Source organism: Ips typographus, linkage group LG2 (assembly GCF_016097725.1).
Source record: "Ips typographus isolate SLU linkage group LG2, UJ_Ityp_2.0, whole genome shotgun sequence".
Lineage (NCBI taxonomy): Eukaryota > Metazoa > Arthropoda > Insecta > Coleoptera > Curculionidae > Ips > Ips typographus.
Genome location: NC_138423.1, coordinates 25,066,977 through 25,091,803, shown reverse-complemented (window position 1 = coordinate 25,091,803; position 24,827 = coordinate 25,066,977). Strand labels below are relative to the sequence as shown.

The 24,827-nt window shown below is 35.2% G+C and overlaps 6 protein-coding genes and 1 long non-coding RNA gene across 10 annotated transcripts; 3 read left to right on the top strand and 4 right to left on the bottom strand.

Annotated features, from left to right (window-relative positions):
* Positions 1-16: 16 nt before the first annotated feature.
* On the bottom strand, positions 17-6,674 carry LOC145724297 (integrin alpha-4-like). Its single transcript, XM_081972469.1, has 21 exons — positions 5,944-6,674; positions 5,573-5,688; positions 5,443-5,507; positions 5,264-5,381; positions 5,140-5,210; positions 4,944-5,085; positions 4,769-4,884; positions 3,109-3,345; positions 2,943-3,051; positions 2,699-2,884; positions 2,478-2,645; positions 2,286-2,419; positions 1,957-2,231; positions 1,704-1,905; positions 1,494-1,651; positions 1,375-1,441; positions 839-1,217; positions 703-784; positions 517-646; positions 316-369; positions 17-258 (listed from the first exon to the last, which is right to left on the bottom strand). The coding sequence occupies exons 1-21, from the start codon at positions 6,114-6,116 to the stop codon at positions 70-72; spliced, it is 3,171 nt and encodes a 1,056-aa protein (XP_081828595.1). The 5' UTR covers positions 6,117-6,674; the 3' UTR covers positions 17-69.
* Positions 6,675-6,892: 218 nt separating this feature from the next.
* On the bottom strand, positions 6,893-9,420 carry LOC145724300 (uncharacterized). Of its 3 annotated transcripts, none has more exons than XM_081972474.1 (7): positions 9,264-9,420; positions 8,839-9,055; positions 8,649-8,782; positions 8,432-8,583; positions 8,232-8,335; positions 7,884-7,927; positions 6,893-7,830 (listed from the first exon to the last, which is right to left on the bottom strand). In XM_081972474.1, exons 2-7 carry the CDS (start codon positions 8,910-8,912, stop codon positions 7,109-7,111), a joined length of 1,230 nt encoding a protein of 409 aa, XP_081828600.1. In that variant the 5' UTR covers positions 8,913-9,055; positions 9,264-9,420; the 3' UTR covers positions 6,893-7,108. The 3 variants fall into 3 exon arrangements, with proteins under 3 accessions (XP_081828600.1, XP_081828599.1, XP_081828598.1); XM_081972473.1 differs by having other exon boundaries at positions 9,232-9,410; XM_081972472.1 differs by having other exon boundaries at positions 8,839-9,392.
* A 17-nt stretch (positions 9,421-9,437) lies between these two features.
* On the top strand, positions 9,438-15,251 carry PIG-K (Phosphatidylinositol glycan anchor biosynthesis class K). The gene is made up of 7 exons (XM_081972475.1): positions 9,438-9,546; positions 13,790-13,927; positions 13,986-14,273; positions 14,324-14,532; positions 14,586-14,703; positions 14,762-14,872; positions 14,921-15,251. The coding sequence occupies exons 2-7, from the start codon at positions 13,853-13,855 to the stop codon at positions 15,176-15,178; spliced, it is 1,059 nt and encodes a 352-aa protein (XP_081828601.1). The 5' UTR covers positions 9,438-9,546; positions 13,790-13,852; the 3' UTR covers positions 15,179-15,251.
* On the top strand, positions 9,554-11,618 carry LOC145724298 (uncharacterized). The gene is made up of 2 exons (XM_081972470.1): positions 9,554-10,033; positions 10,097-11,618. The coding sequence occupies exons 1-2, from the start codon at positions 9,722-9,724 to the stop codon at positions 11,480-11,482; spliced, it is 1,698 nt and encodes a 565-aa protein (XP_081828596.1). The 5' UTR covers positions 9,554-9,721; the 3' UTR covers positions 11,483-11,618.
* LOC145724304 (uncharacterized) lies at positions 11,746-13,783 on the bottom strand. Its single transcript, XR_014176970.1, has 2 exons — positions 13,417-13,783; positions 11,746-13,341 (listed from the first exon to the last, which is right to left on the bottom strand). It is a non-coding gene; the product is annotated as an uncharacterized LOC145724304 (long non-coding RNA).
* A 1,956-nt stretch (positions 15,252-17,207) lies between the features above and the next one.
* Positions 17,208-18,010, top strand: LOC145724292 (rhodanese domain-containing protein CG4456-like). Of its 2 annotated transcripts, XM_081972468.1 has the most exons (5): positions 17,209-17,252; positions 17,300-17,325; positions 17,416-17,547; positions 17,605-17,767; positions 17,826-18,010. In XM_081972468.1, the coding sequence occupies exons 2-5, from the start codon at positions 17,322-17,324 to the stop codon at positions 17,875-17,877; spliced, it is 351 nt and encodes a 116-aa protein (XP_081828594.1). In that variant the 5' UTR covers positions 17,209-17,252; positions 17,300-17,321; the 3' UTR covers positions 17,878-18,010. The 2 variants fall into 2 exon arrangements, with proteins under 2 accessions (XP_081828593.1, XP_081828594.1); XM_081972467.1 differs by having other exon boundaries at positions 17,208-17,325.
* raptor (regulatory associated protein of MTOR complex 1) lies at positions 18,001-24,608 on the bottom strand. The gene is made up of 3 exons (XM_081972441.1): positions 24,449-24,608; positions 22,827-22,900; positions 18,001-22,769 (listed from the first exon to the last, which is right to left on the bottom strand). Exon 3 carries the CDS (start codon positions 22,673-22,675, stop codon positions 18,842-18,844), a length of 3,834 nt encoding a protein of 1,277 aa, XP_081828567.1. The 5' UTR covers positions 22,676-22,769; positions 22,827-22,900; positions 24,449-24,608; the 3' UTR covers positions 18,001-18,841.
* Between the last annotated feature and the right edge of the window lie 219 nt (positions 24,609-24,827).

The following is a 24,827-nucleotide window of genomic DNA, read 5'->3' as shown; positions in this document are numbered from 1 at the left end:
GAAATCAAAAACAACATTTATTATACAAAATTATTATTATATTTACAAAGAATTATAAACAAAAGTTATTCAGTCAATTTTTAAATCTACCTCCTCTAGCAGGATTTCATTATCCTGGTTCTTTTTCTGTAAATTATTCCAACATGTATCCAAATCCTCTGGTTTTATATACCTAAAAACTGGATCCCCCCGAAACGGTTCAGCAGATTGCAATTCTTTCTCAATCATTTCTTCTATTAACTTTTCTTCCTTTAATGCCTATTTATAAGAAAGAAATGTTATTTTTAATGTCAATTAGGAACGGATTATTCAGACCTCTTCTTTCAGTTGAAGCAACCACTCGTGTTCTTTTCTTTCAAAGAATCCAACCTAAAATAATGTGATACTAGGTTGTAAATCGTTTTCAACTGATTTTATACTTTTTAGAATTTTTTAAACTGGTGAGGCATTTTAAATTACTTTATACCCCTCGGACAAAATTATAGCACTTTGAATAATAACAGAAATTGAACTAACCTTCCATAAAGCGACGATTACACAAATTAAAAAAATCAATCCAACTACGGCCGAACCAATCAAAATCCAAAAAGATATTTTTCCATCTTTATAGATCAAAATCAAGTTAGTCAAATTAGAAAAGTCGCTCCTAAAACATCACTACATTGCTAAAATGCATTATTACAATCACCTAAAAATTTATACCGAATTCCACTTTGGTTGAACCCTTTAATGGACACCAAACCCTGAATATCGATTGTAATTTGGTCTTTTTCAGACAACCCTTCTACAAACACAATTTGTTAATGTCTTTATTCTTAAATAAGTAATTAAGCCTTACTTCCATAAGCTTCAGTCAAATTCTCCATATTCACTTCAAATTCAAGTGAAACCTCCGCATGGGTTTGCTGTACGCTTTCAAAAACGCTAATCGTACAATTGATAAGGGCACAAGCAACATTTTCCAGCGCGCAATTCAAGTTTAACGTCCTGGATCCGGAAGTTTTGTTGTGAATGGTTTGATGAGTTATTTTTCCTTTGAAAGTGGTCGGTTGTTGATTGCAGATCACCGAAGGACTGTCCGTAAGGCTGCTTAGGTATTGATTGGGTAATAGTTTTACAAATTGCTTAAAAACGCCATTGTGGAGAGATTTGAGTTTGTAAGGGAAGATTACGTCCAGTTTTACTGGAGGTGTGGCACTTGGACCAAACTTTTCTAACTAAAAATGTTTTGTGATTGTTGTTAAGTATGGAGGACAGTGTTGAGTGTGTGTATAATTTTACACTAACTCAAGCATCAATTTTTGATTAGAAAACTGTATTCCATACTTTACATTAACACTGAAAGATTTCTAATATAATACATCATGTAATTACCTTAAACGTATTCTGTATTAACGTCGGTTTGGTTTGGTAATATACGTAACTAGACTCCTTAGAAAACCTTTATAAAATAATTTAAAAAAACAGTCAAACAAACGTCTTATGTGACTTACGAAGTTAAGTAAATATCCGCTTCTCTTCGTAAATTTAAAGTCAAATTTAAACTGCTTCTTTTACTAACATTGTCAGTTATTGTAGAGGCATTAACAAAGAATGTTAAATTACTGGAAGTATCGTCAGAGTTTACGCTAAATTTCAGAAGACTTGTTATCTAGAAATTACTCAGTAAAATTTTGTGTCTTTATAACATGGATGTGACTTACATTATTGTATAGGACATCATGTCCTTTACAAGTAACAGTTTGAATGGAAGTGATCTGGCAATCCGCCGGGCCAAAAACGTAATTTACCCCTTTTGGCACTCTGATCATCAACGATGGTAAATAGGCAGGGTCTCCGTGATTGGTTCGGTTAATTTGCAAGTTGAGCAACTCGTCAGATCCAACGACAAAAGTATTGAAGTTTCTGAAAGTCATCAGTTTTTCACCAAATAAAAGTATTTTTTCCCATTCTTACTTTAAATGAAGAAATTGCGCCTCAACTATCAAATCGGCCAAGCAAGGCTTCATTCGACCATCATGTTCGCAATTGTGATCCCATATAACCGAATGACTATATTTGTCCACACTTTTTTTGCTTAGAACCGGACAGTTTTTGCAAAAACTGTCCTTTGATCCGTTATTGACTTTATCGTTTATCACCACAACGTTTTTGCCATTGTTTTTCGCACTTTCTGGCAATACATAACTTAATTCAATCACAATTGAATCATTGTGATTCTGTGACGACATCTACAAGTAAATAACATTGTATACTTGTTAATTACTATTGTAAATTAGACTGACTTTCACTAAATGGACGTCTTCACAATACTCTCGATCTGCAACAAATTCGATTTGTCTCTCATCCACATTAGTTTTACGATTTTTAAAGTAAAACCTATAAAATTCTCGGTCAACTGTTAAATTTCTGCTCAGAGCTGCAAGTGTTAGAAACAAATAAAGCTTAGAAAAAATATTGACAGAATATTGTCTTACTGAGGTTTGTTTGAACAAATCCGGAAAAAAAGTAACAACACTGGAACTTAAACGTCGTATTCGATTGTCTAAAGCTTTTGGGTGCTCTTATGCTGGTATATACCCTCACGGTCGGTTTGGTTCGCAGTAATACCGCATGCCCAGAAATTGCTGAACCAACAGCAAAATCTAAAAAAAAAACATTTTGATTTTTTTTGATAAAAATATATAGAAGTTGGTACCAAGAAAGCCATTATCGTCTATATCAGTAGGTCTGGATAAGCTTATACCAAACCCTTTCAAACTAGAATGCACATCTTTTCCTGAAATTTTTTGCGACAATGTCAAACTTCTGGACATATCGTCGTAACTGTATATGTAAACGGCTCCGGTACCTTCGTTTTCATTTGGAGCGGCAATGGCCAATTCTAAATGTAATAACAACTGTTTTATTTTTTACAGTAAGTAGTACTAAGTGTTAAATACCATTTGAGCCGTCACGATCCAAATCACCAAGCAACATCAATGCTAAACCAAATTGCCCCGCAGATGCTGTTCCATCTAACCTAGACTGTCTTGAATTGACCAGCGTTTTCTGAATATATACAGTAATTAATAGAAAACTCAGTGAACCTAGAATGTGTAAACCTACTCGATTTCCGTAAAATATAAAAGCACTACCGTGATTGTAGCCCCTTTCGTCGTTACATCTAAATGGAGCACCTACGATCAAATCGTCCAAACCATCACCGTCCAAATCGCCTGCGGTAAGAGAAGCACCAAAATGTTCACCAAACTGGTTTCCTAGAAGGATTTCTTTTATTTTGGCTGGCACTTCCTTCTCATTTTTTGATTTCGAATTGGCCGAGTTGAATGTAAACATAACCACCTGTAAATTATGTTTATTGTTTTTGTATGGATTCATTTGGTTGAATTTTCTCAAAGTTAATATTATAGAGTCCGGATTAAAAAGCACTAAAATTGTGAACAAAAGCGCTTAAAAAGCAAAATTATTTTCGTCAAAAAATAATAAAAACCTGTAAAAAAGCACAAAACTCTTTCAGAGATGCAAAACTTTTTACTTTTTTTGAGTTCAAGATCTAGACATTTTTAAAAAAGGAAAATTTTAAACTTTGTTGTTTTGAAAACGTTCAAATTTTTTTTAACTACTTGAGGAGCCTTTGGACAGTTTAAAGAGCATACTGAAGGTTCTGAAATGCTTTAGAGTCATTTGGATACTCTTGGACGGTTCTAGAAAATTTGGAAGCTTTTAGACTGTTTTGATATCTTCTAAAAGCTTTTGGAAAGTTTTAGATCGTTTTGACAGACCGGACGACGAGTATTTGGAAGGTTTTTGGACAGTTTAAAGACCATATTGAAGGTTCTGGATTGTAAGAGGCATTTGGAAATTCATAGATGGATCTAGAATTTTTTGGAAGCTTCTAGACTGTTTTGGTATCTTCTAGACTTGTTGAAGAGCATTTGGAATATTTTAGACTGTTCTAAAAGCTTTTGGAAAGTTTTAGACCGTTTTGACAGGCTTTCCGACTGCTTTAAAAGCATTTCGGAGTTTCTGTAGTGTTTTTGGAAATCTTTTTAGACTACTTTAGGAGCATTGAAGATTCTGGACTGCTTTTAAGACATTTGAAACTTTGTAGACGATTTTAGATACTTTTGAAAGCCTTTAAACTGCTATAAAAACATACGAAAACTTTTAGACTGTCTTGAAATGTTTTGAGAACTTCTAGACTCTTCTAAAAGCTTTTGGAAGGCTTTCGACTGCTTTAGAAATATTTTGGAGTTTCTGTAGTATTTTGAAATCCTTTAGACTACTCTAGGAGCATTTGGAAGGTTTCAGGAGAGTTTAAAAAGCATTGAAGGTTTTGAAGTACTTTTAAAGCATTTGAAAACTTATGGAGGGTTCTATAGAAACTTATTGAAGTTTTTAAACTGCTTTAGAAGCTTTTACACTGCCTTGAAAATTTTTGAGAGCTTCTAGACTAGCTGAAGATCATTTGGAAGCCTTTAGAGTGTTCTAAAAGCTTTTGGAAGCTTCTAGACTGTTTTGAAAGCTTTTATAGTGTTTTTACATTTTTTTAGACTAACAGAGCATTTGGAAATTATTTGGTCAGTTTAAATTTGTAAATTGATACTTACCCATTTTGCAACATTGCAATTGTTCATTAACCTATACAAAATAAAACACCAGTAAATATTTTACTTTACCAGGAAAATTTGCATTTTAGGCCCTACTATTATTCCGCCAGTTTAATTTAACCAAAGCTAGATAAAAAAACAAAACAATAACTCACTGATCCTGATAATATATGAGGCAACTTCCCGGCGGCATTCTCAAATCCTTTGGGAAGTCCTGACGCATAATAGAGTTGATTTTCCATGTAAAAATGTCCTGACGTAACAGCGTAGCCTAATAAAAACCAAACAGTTTTTACATCAAACTATGCAGTATTTAAGACCGTAACTCACCTGAGTGTTCGTAATAGTTCCCTACGGCATCTACTTCTTGATCGGTCCAATTTTGCCTGGATTCGTTCAAGTTTCTAATCCGGAAAACTGAGCCTACAAAGTTGAAAACCCCTGGTGCGCCGGCAAGAAGTTCATCGCTTTCCTGAAAACATTCTAGAACATTTAGCCAGTTATTAAAACCTAACTGAGAACTTACTTCAGGAAAATGAATTGAAAACCCTCCTAACGCCATTGCATTATATCTCATCGAGCGCTTGTAAGGGTGGCCTAAAATCAAACAAAAACATTACCCTGAATTAAAAAAAAATTTACTTTCTTACTTTCAAATGGTGATGAATACAGCTTCTCTAGATAACCCTTTGAGATATTTTCTAAAAACAGGCCTCCAGTCATGGTAAGGTCTTTTTTGAATGAGTTCTGATATCTGCTGACAGAGACCTGGTTGAAAAGTACATAACAGTATTAATTAAGCATAGAAAAAAATGTTGGTGGTACTTGCCCCTAAAACTTTGTACTTGTAATTTATGTCCATGGCTCCACCGATCCAGGAGTCCGCCAGGTCAACTATAATGACAAAGATTTATTTATGTAAAATATAATAAAATCAATAAATTGCCATTTAAACTAACCAGAATAATTGAATCTCTGATCAACATAGCAGGTTTGCATGTAAGGGCAATGGTACACCAAACCGGACCGGGTTGAAAGGTTTTTGTAGAGGCCCCTAGGTGCTCCAACTTTCAGCCTAAAACATTCAATTTGGCTAAAGAAAAAGTTAAAATACAAGGGTAATAAATTTATTTAAAATAAAATTTATTAAGTCTTCAAACTATTTGTACAGCTCAATCTAAAAATTTAAAAGTCTGGATATGGATCACAAATTTAGAAGAACCACGATTTTGATAAACTTATCTAATATTTCAGTGCAAAAAAGTATATCCAGTATAACAGATAATTTCTGTGCTAATAACTCTAGTTATAGTAATCGTAGAATACTAACCATTTGGACTGTCCTTCACCCCGGTATAATACCACAGAATATCCGAAATAAGAGCGTTCAGCTTCATTTGACGGTTTTCCAAACAAAATTGCATGATCAACGTCCAAATTGTAAGCTTCTATCCATAAAAACAGTAAACTGAAGACAGTACACAACACTAAAAGTTTCAACATCGTCTTTCAACACTAACGCAAATTTGACTGGAAGTTACTGGCTATATTACATAATTTTGACTTCACCATAAAACCACAATCATTTTTCATAAAAAAAAATGATTAACACTATTACTCACTTTTGTAACTAATTTCAATTTCGATAAAAATTGCTGCATCGGTGAACGTGCGGTTTTGATAACAGATTTAGGAAAAAACCACGGAAACTCTTCTAAAGCGGTTTTCAATCTAAACGCGTTAAAACACTGCCACTCTCTGATAAACTTTGTTGCTAATTCAGTAATCGTACCATATCCGATTTATTTATTATTAGCATCGAGCAATTTATTTTAATTGCGATGTCTTCGATTGATAGGGGACTGAATAATGCAGGAACGATAGCGTCAGACGTGCAACTACGGTTATAACTATAAACTCATTTCGGATTCAGTTGGTATTGTTCTTTCTTCCGGTTTTAGATTACACCTGATTCGCTTTAGGGTCACTTAAGATTATCGTTGACATTTTTGAAGCGGTCACTGCTTCAAACTAATTAGAAAGCTTTTTGGTTGACTGATGATTAAAATCCCTAACGAGTTCAGGTAACCAAAAGATATTGAAAGAATGTTGTAAAGGGCTACAACATGTATGGGATTTATACTGACAATGAATACTGCTGAATACATAAAATTTAGTGACAAAAGCATATTTTCCCTCTTACCATTTCTTATGAGTAATTTTGAAATTTCCTTAGCTGTATGTATACCAAAATATTACTTTACTGAGTAAATCCACACTTATAAAAGCAATACTGTTTATTATTTAAACGCATTAGACCTGAAACCTCAAGAACTGGATAATGCTTGTGTTTTCGCAGCACTAAATTAAAATAACAAAACTTAACTATAATAAGTAACAATCAAAAACACATCATAAAAAGCTGTCAGTTAATACACATCCATACATTGGCAATCAATAATAAACTTTCTTTTAGATAGAAATCTTATAAATTTTTACCTAGAATCACAATCACTTTTCAGAATAAAAAAGGGGCTAGTTTCTCTCTCAATAGTCGCGTTAAATGCCTTCAAACAATCCAATATTTCTTGCCAGGGAAAATTTGGTTTCTCATCTGATGTTGGCATGTACCACAGCAGACTATAAATTTCCATAAGTACTTCTACTTTTTTTTCCCAACCGATTTTTTTTTGTTCTCTTCTCATCTCTTGGGCAATTTCTACCGCTAATTCCTCGGTGGTTTTATACTTTTTTGGAATGGCTCCTAGTTTTTTTCCAGCCGTTTCATCCAGTAGCGGTTTTTCTCTTGTATCAGGCTCAACTTCCTGTGCCTCATCAATTTGGCCTGTAATTTCCTCAGAAACATTATCAACGATGGCCGGATTGTTTGACACATCAGTTTCATTTGTGACATCACTATTTTCTACAGTTTCCTGCAAACTTGCCTGATCCTCATCATGAGAAATGTTTTTTTCTGATTTTTCTATAATACTTAAAACTTCGCCATTTACTTTTTTCAGGTACTTAAGGGCCTCATCTAAAGGCACCTTCTTAGAGTAGTAAAGGGTTTGCGCCAGTTTTTCCAATTCCATTAGAACTTCATTTTTGATATTTGCACTATTATCGCTTGTTGCAACTGGCAACACTGCCAAATCTAATTGATTAACTTGGACACTCGAATTTTTAAATACCTTGGCTTTGGGCGCAATGGTGTTTACTATAAAAAGAAGCATTAATTTGTCCTCCCCTATTAATAATTTCTAATCTCACCTGGAAAGTCAGTTTTAGTAGTATTGACAGTGACAGGCCCATATCTGCAAACAAAACAATCTCAAATTCTGTCCAGTAATGATACCCTCCATGTAAGGAGCAGAGCGAATATGACATCACGATGACGTAATTTGGCAAAACCATAATTTGACCAACTCTCAAATTACGTCATTGTGACGTCACATTCGCTCTGCTGGTTCCACAAATGCCACCAATGTAACAACATTTAAAAATGCAGCTTTTCTTTCTAATTAATTCTAAACTTGTAGTTGTTTATAGATAGAGTACTAGCTAACCTAGACATAAACTAACTAATACATGTATACTAGTAATGTGACAATGATTTACCTTTGCTGAAAAGCAGCATAATGGCTCTCTGAATGGCTGGTACCATCCAAATTTATATTGCATACCTTGCAGAAAAACCATTTACACAAATAACCAGGAATATCCTACAAATATGCATTGAAACAGTTAAAAAACTAAAATTTGTTGTGTTTCTTATTATATGTTTTAAATTCAATTTATTACTGACAGAGGCAACTTACAGACAATGGAATATCCAAGTTATTAAATTTTGTTTGATGCTTAGCAGACTGACAGTGAGACTTGACACTAGAAGCACACTGCAACACCACATTGCAGATGTGACAATAAATATATTTGCTTTGATAAATGCTATATAAATCATCCTTGTATCCTGTTTTACATTAAAACATATTATTAATACATAAATATGAAGTTTGTTAAGGAAAGCTTACTAACCTTTCCTCAAGGTTTCTCTCTTCAATTTGAGTAAATCATCATGTGGAAACTGGTTAACATGGGTATCCTTCCAGGTTTTTGAGTCTAGATCTATTTTGCACACTCCACACTTAAATATTTTAGCTACTTCTGGTCTAGAAACAAAAAAAACCACACAATATTTGAAAGATGAATGTGTTTGCATACTTACTTAGCATAAATTAGTGGAACTGTAAATTTAGAGGAGTCACCATTGGAAAGAGCATTCTGGTTTTCAACCATCATTTTAATAGCATCTTCTCGATAAGCATTAACTTTGTTACTATGCTTCTTTGAATTATAATGTGACTGTTCTACACTGGGGCCCAGTATTTTTACCTGACAGATTTTGCACTCCTCAGCAGAAATTTGATTGAGAATAACATGATCTACAATTTTATTAAACTTTTCCATGTTGAAAAAATTATGCACTGTTTCTAGTGGGTAACTGTTTCAAACATACTCCAATTTATCAGGTCGTGTAAATGAGATAAATGAGACTTATCAGTTATAAAAACTTCTAATAATAAAACTGCTTTAGTAATCAATAATATAAATTTGCTACCTTTGCAGGCACAAAAGTCACTGAAACATAACCTTTAATTAATAGACCAAATAACAGAGTTTGTGTGTTTAATTTTAGTTGTAGTAAACTATCTTTAGACAGGATGTATTAAATTTTCTAAATATTATTAAAAAAATTAATTTTAAACACTACAATAACCAATAACCGACAAAATTAATAATTCTTAATTTATTGTTTGTTGACAAAAAAGGAAAGCTAAAAAGTGACAAATGACAAATGAAAAAGAAGATCTCTGTTTGCAAAACGAACCTAACCTAAAATAATTTCAATAAGTAAATAGTAATTACAATAATTAGGCACTTAAGGAAAACAGCTGATGTACGTCAAAAATTTTAGTTAGGGCAAACACCGTAAAATTCAGTGTGGTGTCTTATGAGCTTTAAGGTGTTACTTGCAGTTTTCTTGTGATTTTGAGCTTTTTAAAGCAGTTCAAAGTGATTTATAAATTCTAATCAGAGAGAGAATAAGTATGAGTAACTACTATGTTAAGTTATGCTCCGATTATCCAGATGTGGCCGTCAGGTACAAAGAGAAACTAAAGGCTGTTAACAGTGTAGATCCATTTGAACTGGATAATACGGACTTTAGCATCAATCCAGCAAATTTTCCACCGGTAACTAATATGGATTTAGTAAGCTATTTAGTTCTTACCACCAGTTACTATACTTCGCTGCAAATGAAGGCTTATAAGAGTTTAAACTCATATAAATACTTTGAAGCCGGATTTGTAACTGACTGCAGAGTGGTAAAAGTGAATGATCATTTCATTCTCAAAGGGAAGGTAATTTAAAGCTTAAGCAGCATTTGATTATGTTTGGAAGTAATAATTTCATAATATTTCTAGGTTAAACACTCCCAAAAAATGAACTTACCTCCTCTACAGGCATGGATTATATGTCAACAGGATGGTAGTGTTGTAACAGCACATTGTACGTGTATGGCAGGGATTAGTGAAGTTTGCAGCCATGTAGGAGCATTGTTGTATGCTGCAGAATATATTTCGACTGCTAAAGCAAATACTTCATGCACAGACGTAAGGGCTATGTGGAATGTTCCTTCAGTCAGTCAGACAAAAGTAGAATATATGCCAGTCAGCAGTATCAACTATGGGCCGACATTTACTTATTCAGACTCCCAAAGCATTCCAGCCATATCTTCTGAAGAATTAAATAATATGCTTTTCTCAATCAATAAGGATGTCGGCTCATCTGCTTTAATGAGAGTCACAGAACCTTTTGCCAGCCAAATTGCTATGGAAATGGAATGCAACACAAATTTGAATGTTGTGAACCCCTATAAAGGACTTTATGAAGATGAGTTGTTTTCATATTCCCTAGAGGACCTGATCACCTTAGGTATCTCATTAAACATACAGGTCAGTGGGGATGATTGCAGAAAAATTCAAGAAATCACTATTGAGCAATCAGCTTCCCAGATGTGGTTTGAACAAAGAATAGGGCGTATAACAGCCTCACATTTTAAGGGAGCAACAAGAACATCAGTGGCAAAGCCATCACTGTCTTTAATTAAACAGATATGTTATCCTTTGGAATGCACTTTTAAGACAGCAGCAACTGAGTGGGGAAAAAACCATGAGAAAGATGCTCTAGAAGCATATAAACATGAAAATCAAATCTGCCATGAACAATTAGAATTAAAACCAGTTGGACTATGTGTGCACCCTGATTACCCTTATTTTGGAGCATCACCAGATGCATTAGTGTCCTGTTCATGTTGTGGTTCTGGGTGTGTGGAAGTGAAGTGCCCATATGTCCTTCGAAAAAAATCTATTGAGGAGATGACTATGAACTCTTCTTTTTTTTTGAAACAAAGTGAGAATGGAATATCTTTAGATAAGTCACACACTTACTACTTTCAAATACAGCAACAAATGGCTGTCACAAAAACTTTTTACTGTGATTTTGTGGTATGGAGTCCATCAAATGAGCTATTTGTAGAAAGAGTTCAATTTGATGCAGAATTTTGGCACTTTCACTCAGAAAAAAGTGCACAATTTCATAAGAAAGTCATTATGCCAGAGTTGTTAGGCAAATATTTTACTCAAAACAGTGAAAAAACTTTGACATATTGTATTTGTAAGTCTACTGAAGATAATTTACCAATGATTTGTTGTGACAATGAAAATTGTAAAATTAAGTGGTACCACTTCAAGTGTATAAATTTAAAAGAAATCCCTAAAAACCTGTGGCTTTGCTCAAACTGCAGGTGATAGGGGTGATATCAACTTTAAAAAACTCTGTTTGATAATTAAAATAATTATTTGTTAAAATGTTAGTTATGTAATTACTTACTTACTCTTCATTTTATTTTCAGTCCTGTAAATATAATATAATATGTTTTTTTGATGTTATAATATTTTTTCAACATTGAATAAACTTTAGTTATAAATAAGTTTGTATCATATTAGATATCTAATTTCAGCTGAGATTAGAAAATACAAATAGGTATAGGTATATAAATAATACACTATGGTAAACCAAAAATTGTTTTAATTAAAGTAATAAACATTTCCTAAAAAAAAGTAAAGTAAAAAGCAGTTAAATTATAGAATCTAGTCATTTCTATCATCTAGAAATATGGATATTAAATAGCTTATAAGGGTACCACTGATGGACATAAATTTACTAAGGCACAACATACTAGCACAACTTCATCTACTAATGCATTAGTTTTACGTGATGCCAATAAATGAATGGGTAGAGGACCATTGAGTATTCTATACTTTTGACGTATTGTACCTATAACTCGCTCGACGTGTATGCGTACATGAGCTATTGCTCGAGTACTTTCCAAATCTACTGGATGTAATTGATCTTTACCTCTTGTAAATGCAGGTATTTTCACTGTTGCCTGAAACAACTCGACAAATTCTTTTATTAAAAAACCTCTGTCAGCCATCACAATATCTCCTGGGCATAAGTTATTTAAAAAAGTTGAATTTTGGGTTATATATTTGTCTGAAATTCTGCCCCCCCAACCTTCACTTATATAGGATATAGAACCCTGAGGAGTAATGCCAATTAGGTATTTAATGGTTTGACTGTGCTTATAGTTGGACCATGACTGAGCAGCAGCAAGTAGATTGGAGGGTCTTTGGCATTTTATTTCGAAACAATCTATTATTATTGTAGTTTGATCATGAAAACTTTCCCGAAAACATTTTGGCATAGTTTTCCTCAAAACTGCTCTTTCTGGCCAAATTATTAAACTTTTAAATCGCATGTACATGATATGTACAATGGTTTTAAAATAAAATGAAGCTGTTACAGAGCTTATTCCAAATCTATATCCAAGGTCTGTATAGTCCAAACTTAATCTCAACTTCATTAGTGTTAACAGAATTTGATCTTCGGGTATTAAGGTATAGTTTCCATGAACTTTTACATATGGTTTTACTGTTGAAACAATAATCTCAAAATGTCTATAGGACAGAAGTCCTGTATAATAGTGTGTTTTAGCATCATCTTTGTTTATTGCTTTGGAACATATTTGAGTTTTCAACATCTTTGAAATCAAATCTGTTTTGGAGAATAGATCCAAATACAATTTACTAATCTCAAACATATCAATATTTGTTTGAGTTGATTTAGACACATTCATATCACACTGTTGGTTTACATCATCTTCAGATTGATTTATATCAGTAAGAGGCGTTGAAGAAGCACCAGCTACCTAGGTTAAAAATCAAATTTGCATTAAAAGTAGTTCTTTATAATAATAACTGCCCAATTACTCTGAAAAAAATTAAAATATGCTACGGACAGGAGTAGCTCAATCAAACTTCATAATTAGTAACTAATCACCTGTTTAAAAACTAGTAATAATATGAAATGAAACTATGTCAGGTATTACCTTTGCACACACACTGTTATGCACTTGCTTGTCTCAACTCTAAGTTCTGAATATGACTTACTATTTGTTCTTGCTTATCTTCAACTTCAAGTAACTGTTGTCTTTTCTTCTGGCGTTCATAGCGATCAATATTTTCTACAGTTTTTTTTGAGTATCCCAGATTTAGTGATGGTACCCAGTCAGGATGTATATCTTCAGTCAACTTGGCTGGCCTTCCTACAAGGCAATACACTACACATCACATATGCAAATTGTGAAAATAGTTTACTATTACTCTATGAACCTTCTTACCTCCTAAGAAATGTTTAGAACAAACTTGTGCGTTTTTTAATTTACTTTCTGTAAAATCATCTCTTTTTATGGCTGCAATCCATTGCTGTCTCCTCAATATTGATAGTTCAATAAGATGCTTTTTGTGATTTGGGGTTAAAACACGCGGAATACGGAAAAACCCTACATTGTCCCTGTTTCCTCTACTTCCACATTTGATCACACAACAAAAACCGGGCATATTCTTCCTCTAAATTTCAAAAACTATAAATTTATGCTAAATAAATCTCTATTTCCCATAAGAAGGTATGGACTGTTTGCCAGTGTTTGCCCTAACAAAAATTTACGTCTGTCCAAAACAGCTGTTGATGACAGTTTGTTTAAGTGCCTAATTCCTACATTCATATAAATGATTTTAAACTTTACATCTAAAGTAGTCAGCGTTTAAGAAAAGCAAATGTATCCTTTACTGAAAAACATTATTGCTGTTAGTTTTATTTTAGCGTTAATAGCTCAAACATACTCCACTCAGGTATAAAAGGAAAAACGTTAAACAACCAACAAATTGCTTGAAAAAAATTATGTTGTAGCTTGATCCTGGTTTCCTAGACAAGCTGGGCAAAAATCACACTAATAATTGGGCAGTTTTAGTGGACACAAGCCGTTTTTGGTTCAACTATCGGCATGTTGCTAATGTCCTTTCAATATACCGAAGTGTGAAGCGTTTGGGCATTCCTGATAGTCAAATTATTCTAATGATCGCAGACGACATGGCTTGCAATCCTAGAAACCCTCGACCGGCCACTGTGTTTAATAATGCAAACCAACATATTAATGTGTATGGAGATGATGTTGAGGTTGATTATCGGGGCTATGAAGTAAGTTTCAAAGTTGGTTCAGTGTTGAAAATTAACTTGGTTGCTGCCAGGTAACAGTGGAAAACTTTGTAAGACTGTTGACTGGTAGATTGCCTCCTGGCACTCCACGGTCAAAGCAATTGCTTTCTGATGAGGGCAGCAATGTTTTGATATATTTAACTGGACATGGTGGGGATGGGTTCTTAAAATTCCAAGATTCTGAAGAAATTACTAGTCAGGAGATGGCTGATGCTTTAGAGCAAATGTGGCAAAAGCAAAGGTTGTTTAGAACAGTTCCCCCCATTTTTACTTCCTAACAAATACAAGTTACAGATATCATGAAGTATTTTTCATGATAGACACTTGCCAAGCTGCTTCAATGTATGAGAGGTTTTATTCTCCAAATATTTTAGCTGTTGGAAGTTCCATGGTGGGAGAAGACTCATTGTCTGTCAGTATTTTTTAGTAACCAACACACATTGATGTATTTTAAAATTAAATTATTACAGCATCATGTTGATCCAGCTATAGGAGTTTACATCATTGACAGATACACTTATTATGCATTGGAATTCTTGGAAAATGTCACCCCTGAAAGTAATCAGTCTATGGGAGAATTTGTAAGTTTAAAGTTCTCTAACAAACAAAATAAAACAGTTTAATTTCAGTTGAAAGTTTGTCCAAAAAGCGCCTGCATGTCCACAGTGGGAGTTAGGACAGATCTTTTCCTTAGAAACCCAGCTACAGTGCCTATAACTGATTTTTTCGGTTCAGTAAGACCAGTAAAGTTGCTGAAACATGTGCCAGATATTGATACTTTAAAACCAAAAAGCAATAAGTCTGAAAAAAAAATTGAAAAAGCAGTAGCTAAACCAAAAAAGTATTATTATGTACCGCCACTGCCAACATTTAGTAGTAGCATGTAAGAGTATTAAGATTTATTGTAGGTAGTACTTGGATGTAAATATTTCTGGAAAGAATTAAAAAATCTTTACATGATGACTTTTTTTTGATTTTATTGAAAAACTAGCTACAGCCACTACAGCTTAAACTGGGATTAATTCACCAAAACGTCACAGTGCATATTTACTTTTAGGAATACCTTCTTTAAAAATCAAAGATAAACTCGACGCATGTGATGCTCTCAAACATCTTGGAAATTATTAACAATTCAACACAAATCCGTAGTTTACATTTTTCAGTCGTGTGGTTGGTTGCTTAACTAATAATGCGTTAGGGAATAATTATGTATGAGAGGCCAGTTTTGGCTCATTTTGTAGTATTTTTTATCCTCTTTCTAATGGCGTTTTAGTGAAAACTATAAGAGTTTAAATAAAAAAGTTATATCGAACCTTTTTTGCAAATTTTCTTGTTATACAGGTGTGGTAAATCCAAAAGCGACCATAGGAGAACCGTGTAACGGACAGAGAAACGTAGGTAATTGCATGCGCGGGAGAAAGACAGAAAACGAAAAAAATATCAAGTAGGCCATATTTTTAGCGCGCTGTTGCCAAACGCCGTAAGTATTCAATACCCTCGACAAACTTGTGCGCGCGCTAGGCAACCTTGGGAATCCGGAAACCATCGTGTCCTTCCGTCCATCATCGCATTCTGGCCACGCCTCCGTTTTCGAAGACGCTCGCTTATTTTTAATTTTGTATCCCGGCGCGAGGAGAACAAACTTCACTCGTTTTGTTCCGGTCACTTTGACAGCTAATAACGTCAAAACCAGTCCGATTTCCCAAGACTTGATGGTACTCATTTTCGACTAATTTGGGGCCGGGGAATCCATTCCAGCTGTCAAAATGACAGTAACTGTCACTCAATTCGAGACACTGGCGATTTGTGGAGATATCAAAAAAGTGATTTCACCACTGGATTGGGCGCCCCAAAATTAGTCAAAAACCACCCTTCACTCGTTTTGTTTTGATAAAAAACGCTTGAGATGCATTATTGTTAATCTGTCACTTTGACAGCTAATAACGTCAAAACCAGTCCGATTTAAATAGGGTTGATGGTACTCATTTTCGACTAATTTGGGGACGGGGAATCCATTCTAGCTGTCAAAATGACAGTAGCTGTCACTTAGTTCGAGATCGGCCAAACGGTGTTATCAATCAACTCATGTGGGGATATTTTTTGTTTTCTATGATATTTAGACGTATGGTCCATTTTTTTCCCGTCGCGGTTACGTCATCATTTGCCTTTCTTGTCTATTACATGCGTTCCGAGCGCGATAGAATTTTGACGTCATCGGCCGCCATTGTTGGCAAATTAATAGTAAACAAAGCGAAATGTTTTATTTTTGATGTAAATTTTACAATATTTTAACGTAAAGTATTTCGATGTAACTACTGCGATACTAGATAGATAATGTGTGTGTGTGTGTGTGTTTCGGGAGGAGAGTTTTGAAAATGCCACCCACCTACACTTTACAACTATCAAGGGGCCCAGGGAAACATTCTGAAGAAAAACAGAAAAGGATGACTTTTCTAATAAAAAACACTGTCACAATGAAACAGCCCATATAGGTACCTATTTACTTCCCAAGAACCAAGTTTATTCAAGCCAGTGGTTGGTTCTCAATCAAAGAAACATGGATATAGAGTAAAGGCGGTGTACCTACGCTCATAGTAGTTCTATCTTTTTTTTAACTGTATTAGACAGACGGAAATAGACGTACCTACATAATTGTATTTTTCTTTCTGTTAAACTGAGTTGATGAGAGAGAACAAAATAGTTAAGAAATGCGGCGGACTTGGTCTGCCAAAAATTACGAAAGTTTCGTTTTTCTCGGTTTTTTAAGGTAAGACCTGAACGACTTTGTCATTAAATTGTTAAATTTTCACTCTACCTGATTTATACAAAATCCGGTTCTGGTCGCTCATTCAATTCTCTGATTGGCTAATTTGATGCACGTGATCAAATCCCATTTTGCTATTGCTCCAGTCGTCAGTTGGATTTGGAAATATTGTTTTGAATTTTTTACAAAACAATTAATTTAATTTAAGTAGTATACATCCTTCTCAATTTGTGCCTGCTTTTCAATTACGTGATATAGATAGCAAAATGGGTATGAACCTTACTTCTTATAAAGAGAAATCAATAAATTGAAAACCATATTATAATAATTATAAATAGAGTTGCAAATGTTTATTTCCAGCTAGTTCCAACATTGTTTCTTACGAATACATAAAAAATCTGGCACCAGACAGTACAGAACTCCTAATTGATGTGCGAGAACCAGCTGAACTGCAAGAAACCGGCACTCTACCCAACAGTGTTAACATTCCTTGTAACTAACCAATTTTTTATATCAAATACCAAAAATGTTATGTATTCAATCTTTTAGTAAATAATTTGGAAGAAACTTTCTTGAAGCTCTCAATGGAAGAGTTCAAATCCAAGGTTGGTAAAACCAAACCAGACAAAGATGCAATTATTATAGTCTCCTGCAAATTGGGTGGACGAAGTGCTAAAGCTCAAGGAATTTTGACACAATTGGGCTATAAAAAGTGGGTATAAGAGATTGCAACCCTTACTTGGTATAAATTAGAAGTTGTTTGTTTTTAGTGTGAAAAATTACTCTGGAGGTTGGGCAGACTGGGCAAAGCATTTGGAATGAGTTTTACTTGTGAAAGTTTATAAAACTAGAATTAGGCACATTACTGTTATTCACTTTTAGTTAGTTAACAAGTTTGTTTAAATGTAAATTAAAACAAACTTCATTAGGAATTAAAGAAAATGCTTTTCTTTTATATCATAGTACATCACTTTATTACATATTTATGTCGGTAAGTATTTATTTAATAAGAGGTATATACAAAGCAATTGCAATTAATAAAAGACTAGAAGTGTCAATCTTGTATACTCTGTGTCCGTATCAAACCGTTTTTTTACATAATTACTTTAAACCTTAGGTACTGGGAATATAAAACAAGAGATTACTTCTAGTTTTTGACGCTTAAATTTCGCTAATAATTACAAATTCATGATATAGAAATAAAGCAAAAATTGGTTAATCAAAATGTGTATAAAGAACTTATTGTACATTAGATACAAAGTTGTCAGTGATAAAACCTAATCTCATTTTACGTGTCAAGTGAACAATCAAAACCGTTTTTTCCATGCAATTAATCGAGCTAAATTGGCAAAATTAAAATTACAATCTTATAAACAATACAGGGTGTGTTATGTTACGTGTAATACAGGGTGTCCCGAAAAAATGCATCACAATGTTTTTGAAGCTTAAATATAGAGAGAGATACAGATTATTACGCTAATTATTAAAAAACATTTTTTCCAAACACTAAAACTTAATTATATTTTTGACACTCTTGCATCTCTGACATTATTCAATTTTGAACTAATATAATAAGTTGGGTTAGATCCTCATATTTAAGCCTCAGAAACATTGTGGTAGCATTTTTTCCGCACACTTTAGGGACCCGCAGTATAACATTTTAGTCTATCAAGACCACGTCAGAAACGAATGTCCGTAACAAAGGCAGTGCCGGTCAAAAGCTGCCCAAAAGGAGATCCCGGATTGTACATCCGGAAACTGTGCCTTAGGGCTGCGGTTCACTTCGTCACCGACGCGTTATCGGATCCATACTGTACACGAGAACGTTACAATCAGACGTACCGGCCGCGAGCAGCACTTTGTGTGGATGAAAGCTTAAACAGTTCACTGGACCGAGTTTCTGGCCCATAAAGCCTTCGTGTGTCCGAATAGTGTTCAGCGCGTTACCGTTCAAACTAAATACGCTTACAAACTGACTTGGCGAGCCGCAAGCATAAGTGTTAGCACTACGATGAATTGACATAGACGACATACCTAAATGTTTCGGGATAGCTGTATTCGTGTGAAGAGAATCGTTTTTGCGGATGTCGTAAAGTTTCACATCTCCTTCAGTACTACCGCTAATAATTAAATTGTCTTTCAGTTGAACCGCGAGTACGGTGCCCGAATGTTCCATCCATACTTTAACTCTCGCGTCTTGTGCACTGCACCTTCTGTCAAACAGTCTCACGGAACCATCCGAACAACCCGCTACAGCGTAGCCCATTCTATTTAGTCCAACTTTGCCATCACCGGAAGATTCGTTGTGAACCAACGGTGTAACGTCTAAATTAAGTCCTGAGTAAGAGGAATCGACACATGTCACTGACGCGTCTGTTCCCGTAGGAATATCCACAGTCTTTAACTCTTTTTCTAAATCCCAAAACCTTAAAATTCTAGTATCACCCGTTGTTATTAAAGTCTGCGTCCACTGTTCCCAAGCAAGTAAAACAGTAGAAGGTCGAGAAGCAAAATTATTGAACGCCTGCCAGCCAGTCACAAACGTCGGTTGACTGTGGTCCGAGCTGGGACGCCATACTCGTATACTACCATCGTCAGCAGCTGTCAAGAGAAGATCCAAATCGTGACCGTTCACCCACTCTAATGCCGTAACTTTCGCCAGCCGACCCTTTATAGCCGATCTTTGATGTTGAGCAAAATTTTTGGCTGCGGTACCCCAGTCCCAGACTGCGTAAGAATCATTACCAGACACAGCTAGTTGTTGTTCGAATGGATGCAGTTGTAGCGCAATGGGCGGTACCGCAATTTTAACTTGAAACACTTGGATTTCAATTTTCCCTGTTACCACTCGTTTTTGTTCTGCAAGTGACTCGGCTCTGACGGCATCGTTCCGAATTCTACGCCACTCTCGTTCGTAACACTGATAGGATTCTGGATCAGAATACTCGATGTTATTTTTGCTTCGCCTCACAAACTGTTTGGATGACCACTCAACAAAGTTAGTATTCACTAAAGGTTTTCTTATTTGGCATTGTTCATCTGAAATTTCGTCCATTGAATTCTTTTTCCGACGAGTTCTACTGCTACTAACTGCCGATCGATTAAGTTTTGATTGGAAATCGCCGCTTTGGTACATGGCAGGAGGACTTTCGCTGCCGGAAAGGAAATTCGGACCTCTATTAGGGCTTGGTGGTAAACTCATACTAGAATTCCTACTTTCCATCAATTCTCTTTGTTCTTTTACTAATGATCTAATATGGCCAGTCAGAGTTTGACAGAGTTGAATTACCTCCGGGTACGGATCAGTTTCCATTTGGCATAAAGCCAACCAGACTTTCATGTAAACAGATCCAAATCCCAAACCTGGTAGGGTACCTAAACTACCCCCGTAGTTATTTGAAATATTACCACTAGAAGTGTTCATATTATTAATGGTTGGACTAGACGGTATTCTTCTGAAGGACGTTGCATCTGGATATCCCAAACGGTCTCTACTGGTAATTCTAGGTAGTGTATTGCTGGACTGGTTTTCTGCAGAAGGATGTCCTTCCTTGGATGCCACCGCCACAAACGCTACATCAAACGCCAACAATAACCATTGTAAGGCGCCAACGACTTCTTTCCTAACTAAAGGGCTGGCTTCATTGGCTATATGGTTAACCAAAGTCATTCCCACACCATGGTCAATATTGTTGGCATGTTCAGATCGGCGCGAAACTGCGTTTATAAAAGTCCCTAAGGCGTACACTGCGGCAGCCCTTACTTCTGGACAACGGTCTTTGAGCAAATTGTAAAGTTTTTCATGAGCCGTGTCCCGAACCCCAGTCCATCGTGCACTTTCGTAATTATCCCATAATTTACCTAAACAAATAGCCACCCATCGACGTAAATCAGGACTAGGATCTCCAAGTTGTTCTAAACAAATACTAACTAAAGATCCTTGAAGAGCTGCCGCTTGGCCATCCTTATAATCAGTCACTAAGCACGACAAGACAAAAGTGGCTTGGGTACGAGTTTCCGATGGCATTGCAGGATCTTGCAAAATTGATAGAAAATACTTATGGCCCTGTTCTCGAATTAAATCAGCTTGGCATGTATTGTCAACAGCTAGAATTTTAGCCCAAATGTATACGAGCAAAGGTCGCAACTCTTTGGCAAAACTTTGTAGCAATTTCAGAACGTACGGAAATATTCCCACAGAGAGAGCTAAGTTAACTGCCCAAGGACCTAAATCTAGAAAACGTCCTAAAAGTTCTAGAGCCCGCGTTCTGTGCACTTGACTAAGCAATACTTGTAATACGATAGGTAACTGCTCGGGAGGCCTTCGTTCTTGCGAACCTAATCGAAGCCAAACCTCAAAGGCCGTTAATTGTTCTTCGAAGAAAGGAAGGTTCTTGTAATGGGCCGTGCCTTTTAAGATACCAGGAAGTTGTCCCAGGCACAAGTCTAGCACGGAATCCCATGCGTCCCACATGGAGTGTTGAAAAGTTGCCGGTAAAGCGGGGTGTGATATGGGAGTGCAATCACATGACTTCATTATTCGTTCTGCTAATAAAAAGTTACGAAATAAACTTGCTACCAACAAATCTTGTCTAAACAATTTTTGAAATAACTCTCTAGGTAAGGTGTTCCAAGCTATAGTATCAGTTATAGCCGTGAAAATCCAATTCAACTCTCCAAACATAGATTTCCTATCTGTTATAGTCCCAGGCACCTTATCTAACATGTCGAGTGTTACGTTCGGTATTAGTTTTGCTGTAGATCGAAGTACACACCAACGCAAAGCGATTTTGATAGGAGTTGTTAAACAGGAAGTAAATAAGTCTGCGGGAAGATCAGGATTCATGGGCAGACACTGATTAGCTGAACAGGCAGCCAATTGGATGCACTCTTTGAATGAAGGAGGTCCATTAGCTGATGGACTTGATCGCGATGACGTTGAAGCACCAACAGTTTGCTGATATTCAGCTTCGTGTTGAGCGGCAAAAGTCTTAAAGGACTCTACTATAATTCCAGCATTTGGACAGTCATACACATAAATTGATGGCGCTCCCATCCAGGACTGTAGATCGTAAATGCTCAACGGAATGTATTGCGTGTAGGTTCGATTGAATACCCAAAGTTCTCCGTTGGTTGTCGGTTTAGGTACTCCATGACCGTTGTAATGAAATAAAACTCTTTCCTCTTTAGCATTACGTCTTAATGAAGTGCAAAGCTTTTTAACTTCATCAGCTGTGGGATCTAAAGATAGCTTATATCTGGCTCTCGGCTGCCATCGTTCATATTGCAGATGCAAAGCTTGTCCAATAGCTTCTAAAGCTTTCGGTCCTGACATGGACAAGGGATCGATCCAACATTCTAGTCTGGCGCACGGTTGAGTTTTGACAATGTCTGGAGGATCGACACCGACGTTCAGGCACAAAACTAACGCGACACTGACGGTTTTCATGCGTTCCTTCATACGCCACGTGTGGGTTTTCCAGTTAAGCCCGTCAATTTTATCAGTATGTCTTTCGTTGCACAACACTACCGGCAAATCGTCATCGCTGATTGCTACTCGTCGTTCAAATTCTTTGATTAGATGGCGTTCTTGCCATGCTTCTAAGGCAACTTCGTCCATGTTTGGTTGAATAATCGAAAAAAAGGCACTGGCTTACTTACAATAAAATGTTTACATGACGTGGGCAATCTTACTGACTTGCTTATGGTAAATACTGTAATTATCAAGAAAAACATATTACTTTACAGGTATCAAAAATATATCAACTTACCTAGACACTAATGTATGTAAAATTTTAAAAAAACGTAATTCCTATAGATTTTTGGTGGATGTTACACAGTCGATCTGCAATAAAGAAAAAGAAAAAATTATCTTCAATGGCAGTATGTACTAGTATGTAGTAAAACAGAAAATAACAGTTGATGTTGTAGGTTATAGCATTGTAGTGCCTGCTACAATGCTTTCTGGTTAATTTTTAAATAATGATTGTTTCAACTCCTACAAAACATTGCATAAGAAAATTCTGAGATTTCTTCACATTAGATATATTTTAAGTTGTAGACAAATACAACCAACACCTCTTCACATGTATCTGTAACATAATTGACTGATTTTTCATAAACTGTTTCTGAATTATCAATCCCCATTCATGGTCATGTATTCCATTAAATGGCGCCACAGTTTATAATCAACAAAGTGCCTAGCCATTCTAATTTCAGTAATTTCTAGTAAGTGATTGTGGAATGAGAATAGGGATAATACAAGTTGGTAAACTAATATTACATTAATAGTTACTTACCAAACAATGATAGGTATTTAACAAGAAAAGTGGTAATTGAGTCAATTTAACAGGTTGTTTATGGAAGTAAATACTTTGGATATTCTCAGTATCCTCTACTTAAAAACTAACATTTTTTTTTAAATTTAATTTCTCTTAAATTTGAGTCACACACACACAGACATTTTCAAGATTTAAGTTCAGAGTTTCAGAGTGTGATTTTCTTGTAGTGCATGCTAATAAACATCCACAGTCTAAACTTAAATTAAGCTTAAACTTTCAAAATGACTGGTGGTACATACAGGTGATAACCAAGTCAAATGGGGTTCAAACTGAGCCTTTTTTCACCTGTATTATCAGTCAAAACCAGAAACACTTGGCTATAATTTGGTATAAGAGTTATTGAGAGGCCATTTACTTGCTACTTACTCCTACATGGGAAATCAAACTATTATGTGAAAATCAAGTTGATTTTGACGCCATTACTAATTTAATGATAAATTTAATATCGGTATCTTGATAAAGTATGTAGTAACATAGATAACAGAAAAATTAAATAAACATAGTAGTGTGATAGTAGGAGCCCTATATCATGTTTAATTTTCATTCATTCTGTGTATGTAAAGTTAAATGAATTTTTAACTCTATAAACACACTCTATAAAATCAAATCTATAGAAATTGCCTTTGTGAGTTGTTACATTTTATTATCTTATCTATAATAACTCACAGGGGGTATTTTATTTAGTTTGATGGGGTATCCTTGGTGTTTTTCAGAAAATTAACATTTTGAAGACTGTCAGTTATAGAGAGAAACCATAAATTTGCCTGTTTATATTTGACCCAGGTTAAGGGTACTGTTTTAACACTATAGTACTCCTAACTTGGTCTTGCTGGCAGTACAAAGTACAAGACATTATATAAAAACAAATTCCATGCATTTGAGGTATAAAGAAAAAGACTGTAGACCACATTAAAAGCACGCTTCAAGAACCTTACTACAAAGCCGTTTCTTTTGTAAAAATGAGGTGCAACCCCCAAACCACCATTAACACAAATTTAAAGATCAATGTAAACAAAACGTCCGTTACTCTAATGCGTCGGCCTCGTACTTACCCAAATTGATTGAAATGTAGAATTAAAACACACACAAATTAAATAAAACGCAGAATATCGAACTCCGCAGACATTTTTTTGGTTATTTACTCTTTGACCATGGAATTGTCGGAATTTTGAGGTAGATTTGTCGTCCATAAAATAATGTCAATGTCAAGGGTATCTTTCTTCTTCTTCTAACCTATCAAAGTGAAGTTAGTTGTAGTCAAAAACGTTGGGCTTTAGCTACCGGCATAGAGTACTTGTATACAAAAACCTGGATCTAGATGGATTTGGCCGCTTTGCTTTAAAAAAAAGCTTCGCTTGGTAAATGATTATTATCCGACTATATTAGTATAACATTTTCCAGAAAAATTTAAAAGCGGGTTTATAACATTTT

Excerpts from the sequence above, each read along its gene's own strand:
- LOC145724298 (XM_081972470.1), top strand. The coding sequence starts at position 9,722 with ATGAGTAACTACTATGTTAAGTTATGCTCCGATTATCCAGATGTGGCC. Across the intron at positions 10,034-10,096 it reads ATTTCATTCTCAAAGGGAAG|GTTAAACACTCCCAAAAAAT; the intron begins GTAATTTAAAGC and ends TAATATTTCTAG.
- PIG-K (XM_081972475.1), top strand. The coding sequence starts at position 13,853 with ATGTATCCTTTACTGAAAAACATTATTGCTGTTAGTTTTATTTTAGCG. Across the intron at positions 13,928-13,985 it reads CTCAAACATACTCCACTCAG|CTTGATCCTGGTTTCCTAGA; the intron begins GTATAAAAGGAA and ends ATTATGTTGTAG. Across the intron at positions 14,533-14,585 it reads CAAATGTGGCAAAAGCAAAG|ATATCATGAAGTATTTTTCA; the intron begins GTTGTTTAGAAC and ends TACAAGTTACAG.
- LOC145724292 (XM_081972467.1), top strand. Across the intron at positions 17,548-17,604 it reads CAACAGTGTTAACATTCCTT|TAAATAATTTGGAAGAAACT; the intron begins GTAACTAACCAA and ends TCAATCTTTTAG. Across the intron at positions 17,768-17,825 it reads ACACAATTGGGCTATAAAAA|TGTGAAAAATTACTCTGGAG; the intron begins GTGGGTATAAGA and ends GTTTGTTTTTAG.
- LOC145724297 (XM_081972469.1), bottom strand. The coding sequence starts at position 6,116 with ATGTTGAAACTTTTAGTGTTGTGTACTGTCTTCAGTTTACTGTTTTTA. Across the intron at positions 2,885-2,942 it reads GGATCGTGACGGCTCAAATG|AATTGGCCATTGCCGCTCCA; the intron begins GTATTTAACACT and ends TATTACATTTAG. Across the intron at positions 1,906-1,956 it reads GCGCAATTTCTTCATTTAAA|AAACTTCAATACTTTTGTCG; the intron begins GTAAGAATGGGA and ends GATGACTTTCAG.
- LOC145724300 (XM_081972472.1), bottom strand. The coding sequence starts at position 9,080 with ATGGAAAAGTTTAATAAAATTGTAGATCATGTTATTCTCAATCAAATT. Across the intron at positions 8,336-8,431 it reads ACTTGGATATTCCATTGTCT|GATATTCCTGGTTATTTGTG; the intron begins GTAAGTTGCCTC and ends GCATATTTGTAG. Across the intron at positions 7,831-7,883 it reads TACTAAAACTGACTTTCCAG|TAAACACCATTGCGCCCAAA; the intron begins GTGAGATTAGAA and ends TTCTTTTTATAG.
- raptor (XM_081972441.1), bottom strand. The coding sequence starts at position 22,675 with ATGGACGAAGTTGCCTTAGAAGCATGGCAAGAACGCCATCTAATCAAA.